The sequence below is a fragment of the Dermacentor albipictus genome, chromosome 9 (assembly GCF_038994185.2).
Source record: "Dermacentor albipictus isolate Rhodes 1998 colony chromosome 9, USDA_Dalb.pri_finalv2, whole genome shotgun sequence".
Classification (NCBI taxonomy): domain Eukaryota; kingdom Metazoa; phylum Arthropoda; class Arachnida; order Ixodida; family Ixodidae; genus Dermacentor; species Dermacentor albipictus.
The window spans coordinates 118,831,071-118,849,280 of record NC_091829.1 but is presented as its reverse complement, the minus strand read 5'-3'; the positions used below and the strand labels follow the sequence as shown (position 1 = coordinate 118,849,280).

The 18,210-nt window shown below is 44.5% G+C and overlaps 1 protein-coding gene across 2 annotated transcripts in view; it reads left to right on the top strand.

The window, feature by feature from the left end:
• The first annotated feature begins 1,017 nt into the window (after window positions 1-1,017).
• The window catches only part of omd (integrator complex subunit 5 omd), a 57,168-nt gene continuing 39,975 nt past the window's right edge, over window positions 1,018-18,210 (top strand). Inside the window, exons 1-3 of one of the 2 annotated variants that reach the window (XM_065443444.2) lie at window positions 1,018-2,203; window positions 12,935-13,131; window positions 17,235-17,513. In XM_065443444.2, coding sequence (XP_065299516.1) covers window positions 1,285-2,203; window positions 12,935-13,131; window positions 17,235-17,513 — 1,395 coding nt within the window. In that variant the 5' untranslated portion in view covers window positions 1,018-1,284. The remainder of the gene's footprint in view (window positions 2,204-12,934; window positions 13,132-17,234; window positions 17,514-18,210) is intronic. The other variant, XM_065443443.2, reaches the window with a different exon arrangement.

Sequence of the window (18,210 nt, the reverse complement as noted above, 5' to 3'; positions counted from 1 at the left end):
GTTCAAGAAGTTTGGAACATGTGCAGAGTATAGAAATGGGTCGATAGGAAGAAAGCAGCGATGAGTCTCCTGCTTTTGGCACTGGAACAATCTTTCCAAACTTCCAGTCATGAGGCAACTCGGATAGTTCCAATGACTTATTAAAAATAACACATAAGAATTTAGAGCACCATTCGGCATACCGGAACAGGAATGTGTTGGGTATCGCATCGACGCCAGAAGATTTTTTTGTATCAATGTTAAGTAAAAGCTTTAGAACACCTTCTTCCGTTACTATAATTACTAATACGTGGAAAGCTTTGCAATGTCAAAAATATGGGTTTTTGACCATTATCAACTGTAAATACGGAACAGAAAAAGTTGAGCGATTCTGCAACTTGTAATTTCTCCGACACTCTTGCCGGCACGGTGCGAAAACGAAAAAAGCCAAACGCGCGGACATGCATGCAGACGCGCAGTCGGCGACTGCGAACCCGTGCGATCTCTGCATTGAGGCTTTTGTTATGCCTCATTTGGTTATACAGACAGCCCACTATAAGAACACATTTCACATACTTTACTCTCAGCGTTTGTCTACCTTTCACGTAAGAAGCCGACTCGGGAGGCTCTATCGCGGTGACCGCGCGCAGTGGCGTTCACTGTACGTATTCGGTAAATAGATTGGGTCTGTAAATGATTCTATGCTTTCAGCTTGCCGAAGATTATTATATCGACAGTCAAAAACTTCCCTCGTTTTGAGTGTGCCTACATAAATGTCCAGGATGGCTGCAGCGTGATGTTATTATTGCGCGCCGTGAGCGAAATCTATGAGGAGCGCGGCGCGTGATCCCTCATACGACGCAAGGAAGGCGCTTCCGACAGATGGCGACTCCGTAACTCCTTGCCTCTAATACGTCACAGCGTCAAGAACTTACGACGGTTTGTGCAAAAAGGGATTCCCGTAGTGGAATGTGAAAATGTTTATACAAATAACCCTGCAAATATAAATGGCTATATTTGGCTACAAATTTGTTTCGCTCTTTTTTGTGTTTGGCTATAATTCTCTAGCTTTGGGCCACGCCGCCTTGTCCGACCTGGCAACACTGGTATCATGAAGCATCGTGGAGGATGTTTTGAAGCTTTCGCTTTTTGAATAGGCCGTAGTGATCTGTTTTTTGGCATCTAGTTTCACGTTGGTTGAAAAGTGTGCGGGTGCGGAGACTACCTTACACGAGTTCCACTCCATCTTGCGCTTATCACGCCATGCGCTCACCTGGTCGGTTTGTAGCAAACTGAGAACGGAGCATGGCAAGCGTGATGCATTCGCACGCTGACAGCAACAATGCGGCGGCCGACGCGCTCAAGGACTTGCGTCTTTTTCTCGCGGGCACCTCTAGCTACGACAGCAAGGTTCGAGGTGCGGATGTGGCCAAGGCGGCGATACGGCTGCTCAAGACACTGCCCGTGGCGCGCGAGGCCGTGCTCGAGTACATGCACAACCTCTTCGACGACGCCGTCAACCGGCACATCATGCGGCTCGACTCCGAGGAGACCGGCGTGCCCGTCGAGCTCGAAGAACACGACGTGGCCGTCGAAGAGGTGCAGCGAGTTCTATCCGGCTTCATCAAGAGCAACCTGGGTGCCTGGGCGCCTATCATATCGAGCTGGTCGCTGGAGCTGCTCGGCCACCTGACGCGAAAGTACGCCGACCGTCGCATCGTCCACTACTCGTCCAGCCTGCCCGAGGTGTTGCAGATGTGGATGGCGTGCCCGCCGACGCGCACGCTGATCGACCTGACGACCCAGTGCCTGTCGACGCTGATCGACACCAACCCGGACAAGTGCATCGACACGCTGCTCGAGACGTCGGTGCAGCACTCGCCGCACTTCGACTGGGTGGTGGCGCACATAGGCTCTTGCTTCCCGCACACGGTCATCACGCGCGTGCTCGCCTGCGGCCTCAAGGACTTCATCAGCCACGAGGACGAGGCGATGGGCGCCGTCGAGAGGAACGTGCCCAAGCTCGCCTCGGTCGTCGGCATCCTGGGCCACCTGGCCGGACAGCACGCGGCCGACATTCGGCGCGCGCTCGTGGCGCTCATGCAGGAGAGCTTCGCCGCGAACCCGACGCGCGAGCAGCTCGCCACCATCCCCTTCCTGCTTCAGCTGGCGTCCATGTCCGAGCACCTGCTCAACGCCGTCGTCTCCGAGTTCACCAAAGTCCGTGAGTCAATGTTAAATAACAAGCAGATGGAGGCCTCATCGGCAGTGGTCAAACAGGACGCGTCTCTGGAGCCAACAGTTCAAATTGTCTACGTCAGGGCGAATACAGGTTCCCTTGTCGAAGCGTGACTTTTAAAGACACCTCTTGTTTGAACACCAAACATTACTAGCGCTACCATACCTTACTGCAGATTTTCTCCGTCTGTGCTACCTTATACTTTCCATGAGCGCAACCGATTTGCAAGGAAGCACCAATGTTGGGTAGGTCACATGACCTAGATTGTGTAATAGTTCACATGCGCCAGTCTTAGTAAGTCCTGGCCCGACATAGCCAGTGTAATACAGTGGAACACCTTTATAATGAAGTGCTTGGTGCCTCCGAAATCGTTAATTATACAGGTAACTCTCTTGTTAAAATCACGCGTAATGCATGTCACAATAGAAGTGGGACATAATTATTTATTTGTTATATTGGCCATTTCGTTTTAGAGGTGCTCAACTCTATTTCCCCATTGTTTTCCTTTTAAAGCTTTTGGTACAGCTTGGTGCCTATGCCATGGTACTAGCTGTGGTCCCTATCATACTAGCACTCTCATCACAGTGCACTTGCTAGTTTGCAGTAACCCATCATTATTTGGGTCATGATCCCACCCGATACATTAGACAAAGTAAATGTGAAGAGAAAGTCGCAGAAAAATTTTTATGACTGTGTGACCTGGGGCAGTAGGTGGCTACAGTGATCTCAATGCCTGCGGCAAAGCACCTCTGGTAGTTCTTGCACAGTTTACCTCAACTGCAGCATTTGAAGGCAGCACATCTATCTGTCCATTTCACTGGGTTTTAACTGTTACTGCACCAGCCATCGAATTTTGTGCACAGATTAATTGACGAAAACTTGACACCGAAATTGTGCAGGGAACATGAAAATTATGTGTTGTTCAGGGCTTCACATTCTATTTATTTCATTCTTTCTTCATTCATTACAAAAAGAAAAGTACAAATGCCAAGACAAGGGCAAGAAGTGTCACGAAAATGTCAAGGTGTTAAGAATAGGCAAGTAACCAACAAGTGATACAAGCAGAGCTGTCTTGCGATACTCACCCGAATTATCAGGAGAGACGCACGCTAGCTCACCGCTTGCCAGTGAGCGGTGATTGACAGTGGATGCTGCGACTTTGCTTTAGAAAAGCTGGGCTGGGATTTTGTAGCGATGCATTTTCCCGATGCTAATGCCTTTTGGCGCTGTTCACGTCTAGCATTAGGAAAAGGCTTTGCTACAAAATTGCAGCCCTTAGCCACACAATTAGCTCGTCAGTTCCACTAAACTACCGGCAATTAGCTTCAGGGCAGAAAGAAAAAAATGCCCTACTCAGTGACTTAAGGTGTTTACCATCAGGAAAAACCTGGAAAACCTGAAATTATCAAAGAATTCCCAAGTCTCGGAAAATTCAAGGAAAGAAGTTTAGGCAGAACCCATCTCAGAATGATTATCCACATTAATGCAGTTAGCACTGAAGCAATATAATGACAATTCATATTGCTAATGCCGAAATGTCTATGCAGCTGGGATCTCGCGCTTCCCACTGCACACACTGTGCCATCTAGCGACAATGCTGCAAAGTCCGCACATGCGCACAGGTTTGATTCCAGCGAGCACCTTTTAATGCGTTTGCATTCTTGGGGTACTTCACGCACATTTTGAGGGATATCTATCTATCTATAGATAACATTCATGAAATTTCCGATGCATGCAGGTGCGTGCCGCGCCGAGTGAAAAAGTTTGTTAGCCATTGAAAAGCGGCCATATTGAATAGATCGGTGTGTTTACACAAGATTGTGAGTTGACAATACATTATTAGAAGTGCGCTAATCAACATACACACAAATGAAGGAGACATGATGGCACTCGTCCTGTCTCCTTCGTCCACATACATGTCAATTAGTGACCCCCTTCTAATAGCTATGCGGTACCTACTGGCCCAACAAGAAGTACTTATATACTAAGGTGTTAAGTGTGAATCTATCTGCCTATCTATCCATCTATCTAACCATTTGAGCTGCTGTGCTGAGGTAGCAGGGTTTGAAACCAACCACCAGGCCAACTTTGGGTCACTGAGCATGGGACAGAGTGTACACATGTGCTGCTCTTCAATGAAACTGACATGGGTAACTGTAGATGTGGGATTGGGTAGGTGCCACTGTTCGAAGAAGCTCTTTGACGCCGACTTTGAGCACTAGGTATGTGCCAGTCGGTCTGGGCTCGTCTTCATTGGACCTCTTTGATGCCAACTCGACTCACTGGGTATGTGCCAGTAGGCGTCTGCCACTCTACAGGGATGAAAAAGATAACAGCAATCCGACACGTTAGCAGGCTGCGCCAGAAATGCACTGGTTATGTGCCGCTTTTCGAAGAACGCCTTTCGTGCCAACGTTTTAGGGAGCTGCACCATGAATGCACTGGGTATGCGTTGCTCTTCTTTGAACCTCTCGCCAACTTGAGCCACTGAGTGTGTGCCACTAAGTGTGCAGCTAGCAAGAAAACAATTCTCAGCTTTCACAAGCACTTGCATGCCACGTTTCTCATCTCAGAGGCCACACACAGACTTCTCGGTAGTGCCACTAGATGACGCAGCGTGCCCAGAAATAGGCACGAGAAAAGAGCTCAGTTGCCACATGATGCGTTGCTCAGCATTCACACGCGCCAACACACTGTGCATTTTTGGAGGCCATGCACAGACTTCCCTGCAGCAGCACTAGATGGCGCCAAGTGTTCTTCGGGGAGCGTGAAAGAGTAGTCCCATTGCAGTGCATGCCTCACGCTTAATTTGTTTTGATGGTGACAACACATTGCATAACTGTATTGAGTCACTGCTAACACATTATCGTCACTTGTCGTTGTCACGTGGGTTCTGCGGCAATTTTTTTGTCGTTGAGGGGCAGCACATGTGCAGTGGCACATACCCAGTGACCCAAGTTGGTGTCCAAGAGATTCACGGAAGAGCAGCATAGCTAGCCGATGCCTAGATGCATAGATGCCAAGTGCTCCAACTTGCCACGAAAGAAGCTGCACATTCTGCAGAAATTTTTATCCTACCCTGTGTCAACAGGGTCAAGCCATGCTCATGAGGGCGAGCCCCACAATGTTTGCTGCAGTTTTGCTCAATTACTTGAAAGCAATTGAAAGAAAAAAGGTAGAGAAATTGTCAGAAAGGAATTTGCAATGGAATGAGTGTTAAATTATGTAGAAAATTATGTCCTTGGAGAATGGGCCTGGTGGTTCTCAAATGAACATTTAAACATTATTTCTGGAAAACACGGTATTTGCCTACAAAAAAAGCATTATTTCTGCAACAAAATTTTCAGTTGAAGGTTCTGCCCGACTGTTGTAAATTATCTGATGCATCTAGTGAACTTGGACAATTGTGTTACTTAAATTAGATTTTAAATGCATAAGCATTTCTGTGCCTATCCAACAAGAAATTTGTCTGTCACAAAAGACACCGAAAGGCTCTTTCTTCCTTAAGCAATGTCTCATACCCACGTAAGGCAGAGGCTACAAGCACTCAGCAAAGTGAAGCGAACAGTGCATACATTCATTGAAATCACCCATACAACACACAGAACAGCTAATGTTTCAATAAATAACAAGCTCAAAACAAGTACCTCAGCCATCAATAAAGCATTGCATACGTTCCTCAGCAAATATAGTTGTGCTTTTTGCAACAGCTTCTCTAAATTAAGCCTAATTCACCTTAATTAACAGTCAAGCTTGTGGACCTAAGGTCGAGGGTTTGAGTGCCTTAACCTCACCTTAATTAAGATCAATGGGCATGGGTTCGAGTGCTGTAATGAGCTCTTATCTTAATTGAACCTGCCTTGTCATGTTCGCTGTTGAACATGATAAGCGAACAACCGATAAATGTTGATAAGGGTTTACAATGGTCGGATCAAGTTCCATAACATTAATAATGATGCCGGGCTGCACGGAGATGAGCAACTGGCACAATGCTTATGCATACTTGGACAACTACCAGAGGAGTTTCTGCACATTCTTAATTTAAAAAATTTTCTTGACAAGTTGCCCTTGTACAGGGATGTCAAAGTCAAAAAATTTATTTTGAAGAGAACAATTTGGAGGTAAATTTGGTATGTGTAATGAGGAATTCCTTTGCTAGGCACCTGCAATTAAAGATAAAATGGTTTAGCGGTACTTGAGGAAATGACAAAAATATCCGACGTCCCATATGTGCTTATCATCCCCCCTTAAAGCAGGAAATGTTGTCTAAGTTGTGTGGATTGCAAAAAACAGTACCTGCAGGAGTTATGGTGAACATAATGGTATATGGAAGAAGGAAGCAATGGTTTCGACTAAACCTGCACATCTACAAATTATGGTTTCCTTTTCGTTTTGTGGGCGTGAGCTTGGCCAGGTGATTTGAACATGTAATGCAAAAGAATAGAAAGTTGGGCGAGTTCGTACGGTAACATGGTCTTGGATTGTAGCGCGAAGTGAACACAGACACAGAAAGGACCAGACAGGACAGCGCTCGTCCTGTCTGCTCCTTTCTGTGTCCGTGTTCACTTTGCGCTACAATCCAAGGTTTGAACATGCATGGAACACATGCATGATTCATTTGAATATGGTAGTGTATTCCAACTGACTGATGTGTTGCTGCTAGTAATTCAAAATTACGGACCCAGAGTAATTTTGGAAGCTGTAGTCCATTTATTGCACCTAAACCGTCAATGTCACAGACTGCCAGGGAAGAATCAGGGGATTTGAAAATGCCAACATAGTAGATTCCCTGTGGCTGTTTGGTATCCTTAATTCAACTGCTGCAAGCAGCAACTACAGACTTGCATATTTTCAGTGTACCTTTGGAGTGTACCTGTTCTTCAGGACTTCCCTCTCAATGCTTGTATAAAGGTTTGAGAAAACCGTGGTGTAAGTAGAACAACACTTAGAGAGTGCTAATGGGCTTTCTTGCCATCTGATGAAGCAAATCTGAAGCAGACTTGTGCTTTGCGCAGTGCCATCCATTATGCAAGCTTTATGCAGCAAATCTCAAAGGCACATTCACACTTGGAAGCTTTAATCACACGGCTAGGTGAAATCTCATTATAGTGAGCGCATTCACAACTCGGCCCACCTGATATAAGTAATATCTTGGTGAGGTCTAGTTGGTTCGTGTTCAGAGCTATACTGAAACAGTGCAACTGATACAAAGACACAAAGAGACACAAATACCACATAACAAGCGCTGATTGCCAACTGGATTTTTATTTTAGGAATGCGAGCCTTTATATAGCCATCCCAGAATAGGCATGCATACAAATAGACATATACATGACACTTTCATAGTCCATCATGCAAAAATACAATTTATTTTGTGATAACGCTATAAAATATCAGTTGGCAATTGGCGCTTGTTCTGTAGTATTTGTGTTCCTGTGTGTCCTTGTATCAGGTGTGCTGTTTGAGTATAGTTCTGACGATATGTTCATTGCTGCCTGCCTCACTAGATGCTGTGTGCATGCACTGAAGTTCGCATGGTCGCTTCTCGCAGGTTTTTTTTTACTTATTCATGGTTAGTGCACAGGTCGTTGGTATATGTGTATCCAAAAAGTTGAGATACACTGCACACACAACAAACGTAGATGTCATATTGTGTGGGCAGATCCACTGACAAGCTTCCATTAAAATTATGCAGATCCCACGTTGTGAGAATTGGAAAACAAAGCTTTCATAAGACTGCAAGGCAAAATGGCATCTTGCGATGAGTGAGGCATGCTTCTCTATCTGGTAATATTTCTTGGTGCAGAAACGTTTTTTGACACCAGAAAACAGTTCTAGGTTTCTTGAATGATGTGTTCCATGTTATCAGTAAGCCCAAGAAATTCATAGCGCATCCTCTCTCCAGAGGATGTTGCTAGTGTTTTAGGCCCTTGGGTTGCAAGGGCTCTATCAAGGCTGTAGTGCTGACATATTTAGTATATATATATTAGCCTTCTGCAATGGATCTTTCATTTCTTAGTATACGTCATTAGTCATTGCCATAATCTTATTACATTACATTTAAGCACTTTACAGTGACTGTTTTTCAAATTCAAATTCTTTATTTATCCATGAAAACACAATAAAAGTGTGTCCAGTACTGTTTGGACCCGTAGCCGCAGGCTAGTTATGAGTCCAAGAAATGAAATTCTATAATGCAGACACTTCATCACATGCACAATAAAAACTTGGAAAAGTGGAGAGGGGGATATATACATAATACAAATGACAAAAAGAATGCATAACAAGAAACAGTTGCTTCAATTTGAAAACATTGTGCATGTTATATTAAAATAATAAATTAGATGCAAACAGCAAATAGATGTCTCTTAACATGTTTAATGCATGCGCTGAAAGAATTCTTTAGCTGTAAGTGCAAAATTTTGAGCATATTTTATTTCTTGTGGAAGAGTGTTCCATTCTGAACACCAATGAAAGAGAGCCGTTGTTCTCCATAAACGTGCGTGGGAGATAGATAAAAGTTGCCTAATAATACATTTCTGGTAGTACGCGATGATGTATGGAAGAGGGACATATTGAAGAGGTGGTTGTTTCTTACGATACTCTTTACGACAGTTGCTGTTTTTAGGAGGCGTAGTGAACCGAAAGGTAATATCTGTAGATCGTGGAATAATGGGTTGCTGGGGTGATCCTGCTTAGATTGCGTTATGATTTGTAATGATCGTTTCTGCAATTTTCTGATTGGCTGGAGATAACTATTGTAGGTCCATCCCCATGATTCCAGACATTATGAGAGATGACTGTGGATAAAGGAGAAATATAAAATACGTAATGTCAAAAAAGTCACGTGCTTGAAGCAGTTTATAGAACCCCGATGCTACCTTCGCCCCAACTGCTAATAAATGGTATTGCCAGTGCAGGTTTCTATCAGAGATTACGCCAAGATATTTAAAACCCAGAGTTCTAGTAGAGAGTTGTCAATACTAATATTTACAGAGTTGGCATCCACTTGTTTTCTGCGGGAGTGAAATATAGTATATTTTGTGTTCTTTACATTTACAGTAAGCTTGTTGGCTGAAAACCATTTAGAGACGTTTGCCAAATCTATGTTTGCTTTGGACTGTATTTCCTCAATGCTATTGCCTGTAATTATTATAGCAGTGTCGTCTGCATACATCAGCATTTCTCTGAATATTAAGACTATTAAGAATATTAAGGTCAGAAACGTATATAGAAAAAAAGCATGGGTCCTAAAACAGACCCTTGGGGCACACCTGCATGAATACGTTGTGGTGACAATGAGATATTATTTATGACAACTATCTGATGATGTTCATTGAAGTAACTAGAAAACAAATAGAAAATCCGTTCCCGAAGACCGGAGTGTTTTAGCTTTTACAAAAGAATGGAATGGTCGACTGTATCGAAAGCCTTTTTTAAATCGAGAAAGACTACAGCTACAAGTTGGTTGTCATTTAAAGCACAGTTTGTAATGTGGGCTTAAGACTGCACCACTGATGAGATTGAATGGTTTGGCCGAAAACCATGTTGCTGTGGGCAAATTATGTTGTATGTGTGTGTAAAGCTATTGATTCGATTCGCAAGGATTTTCTCGAAAAGTACATTAATGGTGCTGAGCACGGATGTTGGTCGGTTACTAGAAGGGCTTGAGCGATCACCGTCCTTGTATATTGGGACAACTCGGGCTGTTTTTAGTGACGTTGGGTACGTGGCGGTTTCAAGTGAGTGATTGAAGACGTGGCGTAATATTGGACCCAGAATATCAATATTTTCTTTTAACATACTTAGTGTAATTTCATCTATACCTGCAGCTTTACTACTATTCATGGTTGCTAATGTTGAGAGTGTATCTCGTTAAGTTCAATGTCATCCATACGAAAGGAGTTTGGGAGTGGGCTTGGTAACAAAGAGTTTATATCTGTATTATTTACATTGGTACCTGATGAAATTCCAACAGTAGTGAAATATGAATTAAAGCTGTTTACAACATTCTCATCAACCGCGTCTGGAAACGTTTGTTTGTGTGGCTTGCCAGAACACTATTCACGATTTCCCACAGTTTTTTAGAGTTGGCGGAGCTCTGTTCGATTAAACATGAATAGTATTCTTTTTTTTCATGTACGCATAACTGCCACAGACTTATTGCATACCTTTTTGTACTGACCCAAGTAATAGCTGTTATCCGTATGCTGTTTCCATTTATGATACCAAAAGTCCTTCTGCTGCAATACTGCTAAAATCTGCTCCGTCATCCAGGGCGAGACGGGCAACTTATATGAGCAAACAGATGTTTTAATACTGCTGCCAGTTTTAACGCAAGTCAGGATGTCGATTAGATTGGAGAATTTCATGTCGACGTCATCGTGGTACATGGTACTAGTGTCGATTAATTGGATATTCGATCTCAGCAAAGCGTAGTCAATCCTCTTACTTACTTTGGCATGCGTTAATTTTGGTTTTATGACGTCTTTGACCGTTACATAGGTGGGGAGATGGTCTGAGATGGGTTTGTTGCATACCCCGGCATTAATATTCGAGGTTATATTAGTTAAAACATGATCATTGACAGGTGCGGATGTACTTGTTATTCTAGTGGGGACAGTGATCAGATTTTGAAAATTAAAGGACTAGTAGATACGTGTAGTCACTATGGTTTGTATGACTGGTGTCTATATTAATGTCACCGCTAATTATAACCGGACGTTTGTGTTGTGACACTAGAGTGAAAAATATGGATTCAAGTTTTTGAAGAAATAAAGCTACAGGTGAATTAGGTGGTCGATACACGACACCTATGATAACAGAGTTGTCCAGTCTGATAAATAAGGCTTCGATATCAGATGTGCTGCAGGAGACATTGGGCAATGCTGAGTAGGTGCAACTGTTATGAACAAAAAGGGCTGTTTTAAGGCACCTATACAGCCACATCACATCTACCTCTCGTAATTCACCACTGCATTGCCAACTCAATAACACTAGCCTGGCACTTGCACTCTTTGATCATACTTAGTCTTTGCATAACAAAACACCAATTCATCAGCATCAGGCTTCTCGATCTCTCATCGAAACTCGGTACGGGCTCTAATGGCCTAACTCGGTATGAGCTCGTGGCCACTATTGCAGCATAATGAAGGTCGCAGGGTAGGTCCTGCCATAAACAATCATTTTTGGCATGTAGGTTCCAGTAGGCATTACTAGGTGTCCTCCAGGCTGTCTGCATTTGAGGGCCTTTCCATGGCAGTCCTAACATTCTTCTTCAACTAGATGGAAAAGGGTTTACTCATGATAGAGTAGTGTCTGTGGTTTGCACTGAGCACTGCGATTCGGTCACATCATAGGATCACGGCTGTGCCGTGTTTTCCCAGTGACGTAATACTTTGTTTCATCAAGTCTTCTTTAGGCGGAATTTTCTTTGCTTCATGGCTTCGTTCAGGGTGGCATTGAGATGCTCTTTTTGGCGTTTTTGGCAGCAGCAAAGGATCCTCGGAATTTTGACGAATAGCAACCGCATGTTCATCAGTTGCTGCTTTTAGTTTTGAGGATATCGATGAGCCATGTGTTGGGCCAGAGTATGGTCGATGCTGCATAGTTACATAATGTCCTGGCAATGGCAAACGGAAAGGCCATCAAGGTTACCCAGTTACTGCCAGGTAGTCAGTGATGTCTTGGGGCGTTCCAGTTGTCGCAAGCATGGCAGGTTCACGCAGAATGCTCATAGTCCCATCTGACGGCATGAACAACTGTGGTAGATGTGGCTGGGTTCTCCACAGTGATAGCAGAGTCGGCGGTGCTCTGGAGCACACCTTACGTCTTGTCTTCATTGAGTAGTTGCGCTGTGGATAGGCCCACATGCTTGCGGCAGCGGATGAGAAAATCGCAGCATGATGAGGCCTTGGCTAATGCACGGAGGGAGAACATGGTGGCAGACAACAGCGTAGGTCATTGCTTCTAGCAGAGACTGCAATGATTCAGGCTGCACTTGGGAAACTCCGAGTGACCGTTGAAGTTCTTCTTTTATATATATATATATTTTTTGATGTCTGTGATCGAGGTAACCTGAAACTGCAACAAATGAGTGGTAACGTGGGTAACATATAACCATATTACCCACAGAGAGAACATCTTGCTCAGTTCTTCATGCACAATGGCCAAGGGTAGGTCTTTCGCATACCTTCCAGAAAGTTCATCGATATTTGTGTCGTGCATACAATCTGATAGCACAATGTTTCGCACCAACATAGACAACAGAAAGAACCAAGAATAACATTTGAGAAACTTTTGGTGCATGCAGGTGCGTGTTGCGCTGAGCCTTAAGTTGTTAGCAGTTAAAAAGCAGCCCCTGGAAAAAGGATAAACAGTGATGAACAATGCGCTGCCAGTCCATATACATATGTCAACGTGCATGAGTGTTCGTAGTAATATTATAAGAATATACTATGCATAGCATACAAAGCACATATCACATACCTACACTTATTAAGAATCCTGGAAAATAGTTCGACTGTAATTCTACACCTTGACACCAGTGTATTTTATTCTCCTCTGTTCGTAAACGTTATTTGCAAAAGGTAGCGAAAATTTACCTTGATAGAAGGAATTGTTTGCTGCTGCTTCCAGCATGAAATTGTTTGCTGCTAACCACCATGCCTGCCCTGACCGTCACACATGCCGATTGACCACTTACCGCCATTGCAGTGTCAGCGGACACACTCAATAAGCTGTCAACATTGATGGGCAAATGGGAGTCGGCCAAGATCCCCGGCACCCGAGACCTGCTGAGCCTGACCGTCGTACTCATTGTGCAGAGCGGCTCAGGCGATCTGCGCTTCCTTAGCCAGATTTTGGACATTGCATCTGGCGAGAGCGAATTCTCCTCGGCACTGCTGCCTGCGGTAAGGACCATTGTTGGCACCAGCTTGTGCAGAGGTGGACAGGTTTCTTTATCACAGAAGTGTCTCAAGCATTTGTTCTTGCTTAAAGGAGCCCTAAAACACTTTCTATCAAAGTCGAGAAATGCATTTGCAGTTAAAATAGACTGTTTCAGACATACTTTGCTGCAAAAAGTATTCATTGCATTCAGCAGAAGTGGTGTTATTTGCAATCAAAAATCTCTTTTGGTCTCCTACATGATGCTCCTACTCCTTCTTTAATGCCTTGTACTGCGAAGGCTATGGTGGAGTGGGGTGCGCCCACCATGCGCCACCTACTGAACGACACCATGGCGCGCAATTCAAATTTGGTTTTGTATGTTCGCATAGACACCACTACCGATTTTGGCACCTACGACACACCAGACACGCAGGTTATTCCTCAACTAACGGTTGGGTTCACAGTGCCTTATCCCTTAGCTGTGCTACAGTGAACTAGATAGCTATGTGCAGCTGTGCTTTCTCACACCAAGTGGCAAATAGCACATTTCCTTTCGGACTTATCACTACAGCAATCACACAATTTTCTAGGGTCGTACGAAACACGTCTTTTTGTTCACGCATGGGGGTACATAGGCAGTGTCCATACCTGGTAAGTCATAAATGCCACACTGTGGAATCACGTTGAAAAGGATTCTCAACGTAACGAGCTTCGACCATGATGGCAACACACCTCAAAGGTGTCCAACTCGGACAGCAGGTAACCTGTTCCAGGCGCATGAGCTGGCCAGAGAAGTGCACAGCCACACGCCTGGAGCCCTGTTAGCCACAGAGACCAATCGGAGCATGCTGTTGTCCTCGGCGGCCGTAATATCTGTGTCATGCAGCAGATGCAGCTACGTGCGACTCGGGTGGCTAACTGTATGGCGAGTATGGGCGCTGGCCAGCTGGCGTTGAGGCTGTTTCAGCTTCCTACAAGAACGGCCGGTGCCAGCTGTTTGGGCTACAGTGGAAATTAGATTTTCTGAACAGCAACAGACGTGTGCCTACTTAATGCCTTGCTTGAACTTCGTGCTTGCTATCTGATAATCAAAGCGTTGCCTTATCCGCATCAGCGTTTGAATGCATACAGCCATGTCCAATCTGAAGCGAGTGCCTGCCCAGACTTGAAATGCGCGCTCCGGACTGGCCATAACGCCATGCACAGTTGTGCTACTCGTATGTGGAACATGGAAGCACTCACATCAAGATAAATGCTGGCTAGAGGGCATCGTGAATGCGCAAGGTTTCCTACAGGATGTGATTCCCCCACTCTCTAGGCTGTATGATCTAGCGCTGCTGTCAGTATGGAAAGCTTGTGCATCCGGTGCCTATAGTGAAACGTTTGCTATGTTCACCACGGGGCTCGAGTGTGCACTAATGCTCATGTGCTCCAGTCTGGCCATGCTATATGGTGCAGGCTGGCATTGCCCTGCACCAGCTTGACCGACGGATAGTAGCCACGTCCAACTTGCACATTTTGAAACACTGTCGATGGATCAGTAGGCAGCGATGCAGACCAAGGCAGCTAGCCAAAAGCAGCGTAGCTTGCACCTGCGCTGGCAAGCGTACATGTGGCCTGACCTTAAGTTTCTCATGGTTTGAGGGTAGTTGAATGTTCAAAACTAATAGAAATCAGCGAGACCCGATGGCTACAACGACGATATGCATTGCGGCCAAAGTTTCCTTTCTATGCGAGCCGGCGTGGCCGAGCGTGGGCAGACGATAGTTGGCTTCTTCCGAAAGTATGTATTTTTTATCGAAATTTGAAATCACATTTTTGGTTACTTCAGCCTGTTTACTAAATTGTGTTAATAAATATGCACAGTAACAGTAGGAAGAAGTTCACTGATTCGAACACCCTTCTTGATAGATGTCCGCTATTGCCCAACAGCAGCCATGCATGGGAATCTGCTATATGACAAAATATTGCAGCCTGAAAAGATTAAGGAGTAGACTTCTCCTACAAGGAGTGTTTGAGTAAAAGGCGACTTTGTGCTGTGTTTTGCTATGCATGCACAACTGCAAAATTTGTCTTAAGGTGTTCACAGCAGCATATGCTATCCGATAACTGTCTTTTTTAACCAATTCCAAAGGGCGCTTCATGACCCCTTTTAAAGGGCTCCTTACCAGGTCTGACAATTTTGAGCTGACAAGCGCAGAGCATACAATGCGCCCTAACAATCTTGTTTGCAAAGAATTACATTGCTATGCACCACGGAAGAGTCCGAAATTTGAATCCGAATGCCATTTTCTCTTTCCCTTGCGGCGATCGCGCTCCGAGCTGGACGGTGACGTACTCGTGTCTGCAGTGTGATGTCCCTCGTGGTGACACGTGATTTCGAGAATTAATCAAGGCAACACCTGTTATTTGTGCGATCTGTTGCTTGAATTGACAAATTTAGTGTAGAGAAATAATAAAACACACAAACGGAATGTCTGCATGTTTTTTTGTTTTACTTCGTACCAAAGCAAGAGTGATGTACTTCCGCTTCCTCGGCTTGCTCCCCTGGTTGTGCAGTTGCCCGCCCAGACACCGAAACTATGTCATTTTCTGCCATGTTCCAGCGCGTGATCATGCTCTGCGATCTGCTTGTTCTGCCTCACTATTCGAGTAGCACTCACTTGTGCCTCCAGTCAGTCTTCCTTGAGCACAGCGCACAAAGTCGTGCGCTCCGCGAAATGAGACAATCACAACAGCTCGCGCATGACGCCGTCAATGGAAATGTACTGTGCCGCAGGAAAGCGAGGAGTAAAAAAAAATGAAGGCAGGGCCCGTGACTTATGCGTCACGCGATCCTCAAGGTCTGGTGTGGGAGAACACAGGGAAGGAATTTTGCTTGTGGAGGCTGGATGGGTCTGAGTGGAGAGAGGGTATTTCTTGGCAGTGAAGCTCGCCTCCTCAAATCATGGGTTCGCGGCACTGAAATATTTATATGTCGGCTATTAATGAGCCCATGTGAAAAATTTTTGCGGCAGAACACTCCGTAGAGGACATGCAACAATTTCCAGTGTATAACCAAAATTTGCCATGGGGCTTCGTGTGGGGTCCTTTAAGGTCTCATGGTATTTTTTTACTCTGGTGTATATTGTGGATAGATTATTTCATATGGAGTGTGTGAATATCACCGATTGCTTTATTTTTTTAGCTTTGGTGTTGATCTTGTGTTTATTTTTGTATTTGGTGTACTTTGTACCTTGTTCTTAATTTTTTTATCACTAATCAGCTTTTAAAGTCACTCTACAATTGTGTCATTGACACTTTTCATCTAATTATAATCTTTGAGAAGCTGTAATTAATTAAGACTAATTATCAAATTAGGCCGGATGAAAAAATTATTTGAATATTTCCAAGTGACTGCAAACAACACTGCCTTGGTTCTGTTGAGCTACATGGCCTTCGAACATCTTTAAACTCTGGGTAAAGTTAGCTGGGACATCCTGTATATAGCAAGCACTGAAGAGGTATAAGTGTAATTAAGGTTAATAAAGACAAATAAGACTAATTACAGTAAAGTTAATTAAGTGTAATGATGATTAATTGGATGTAATTAAGAATAGTGAGGCTAGTTAATATTAATTTATATTAAATTGTTAGACTAATCAAGAGTTACTAAGGTTAATTTAATGGAGTCTAATCAATAATAATTAATTGTACTTGGAGATTAGTTCAATCTAATTAAGTAATCTTGATTACTAATTACTCGAATGCCTCCATCATAATTTAATTAATACATATTAATGAATTAAGCAAATGTCATAGTTATAGCAACGACTAAGTCTAATTAATTAATGAACACGATAATTATGTTTCGTTACTGAAGCTATAGCTCGACCTGAGTGAACTTGTCTTTCCTAAACCGCTCTGAATAAGGAGGTTTATTCATGCTATGCGGGGAAGTGGGGAGTCAGAGCTGCGTACTGCAAAAAAGTAAGCAGAAACTCTGCTGGAGTTCCCTAAGTATGCCTAAGTCTGCTGGAGTTCCCTAAGTTTGTAGTTCATCGCTCCACTGCAAACTCATTAACATTGGCCATCCCTGCCCCTTGCGCCAAAAAGCCTCATACATCATCAATGGCTCCCAACGCAGGTTCCCAACGCAGCTGGTATGCTGCTGGACAGTGTACTGCTGGAGATGCAGCAGCGGGTGTTCGCAGGAGCAACCGAGATCCCACTCTTGTCAGCACTAGAGGCCCGGCTACCCGAGCTGTGTGGCTGGCTGCAGCGCACACGCTGTGGGCCCCGCACCATGTGGCTCTGGAATGTGCTGTCCCTCATATGTGTCCACCGCAAGGAGAAGACAACCCTCACGGTGCTCAGTCACCTACTGGGCCGCATCCGTGGTTCCACTGAGCTGCTCTTCTTTCAGGTAATGAAGCAGCTGCTTCACTTCTTTACTAAGGAAGTTGTACAGTGACTCTCATTTTCCCCTTGAAACCTTTTAATGCGATTAGCATTCCTGGGGACATTGTTTCGGAGCCCTCGTTCCGGTTTGTCAATTTGTACCCAACCTGTTTCACCCGGTGACCCAAGTTGTCAACTAGCTTGGGCCTCTAGGTATGTGCTGGTATCTGTCTTGCTGAGCAGACATGGGCCACTGGGTATATGCTCGAATAGACAACTTGCGGCTGGCTGCTCTCTGGCCTAGTAGACAACTTGGGTCACTGGTTGTGTTTCCGAACAGACAACAGGCAACTGTGGCAGTGCATGTGTGATATTGGTATATGCAGCTTCTTCCCCTCTTCTCCTATTTTCCATCCCTCCTCCCGAAAGAGTAGGCAGGCGTTGTGCCCTTCTCGGTGGCAATTGTCAGCTTGTTCCCTCCCTGTTTCCTTTGTATGCTTGTATGTTTCTATATCTAATAATAATGGTAATAATAATTCTTGGTCAGTCCCTCAGAGAGGATGTGCTGAGGTGACACAGGTATGTGTAGCCTTAAATATATTAAAGCAGCAGCATCGCAACTGTAACAGGCACCTCCCCGTCGAGTGTGGCGTCTTCAGGGAGAGCCATTGCAACGAAGTCGTAGCCAGGATATTAGGAATTATGGGGGTTGCTGCAAAATT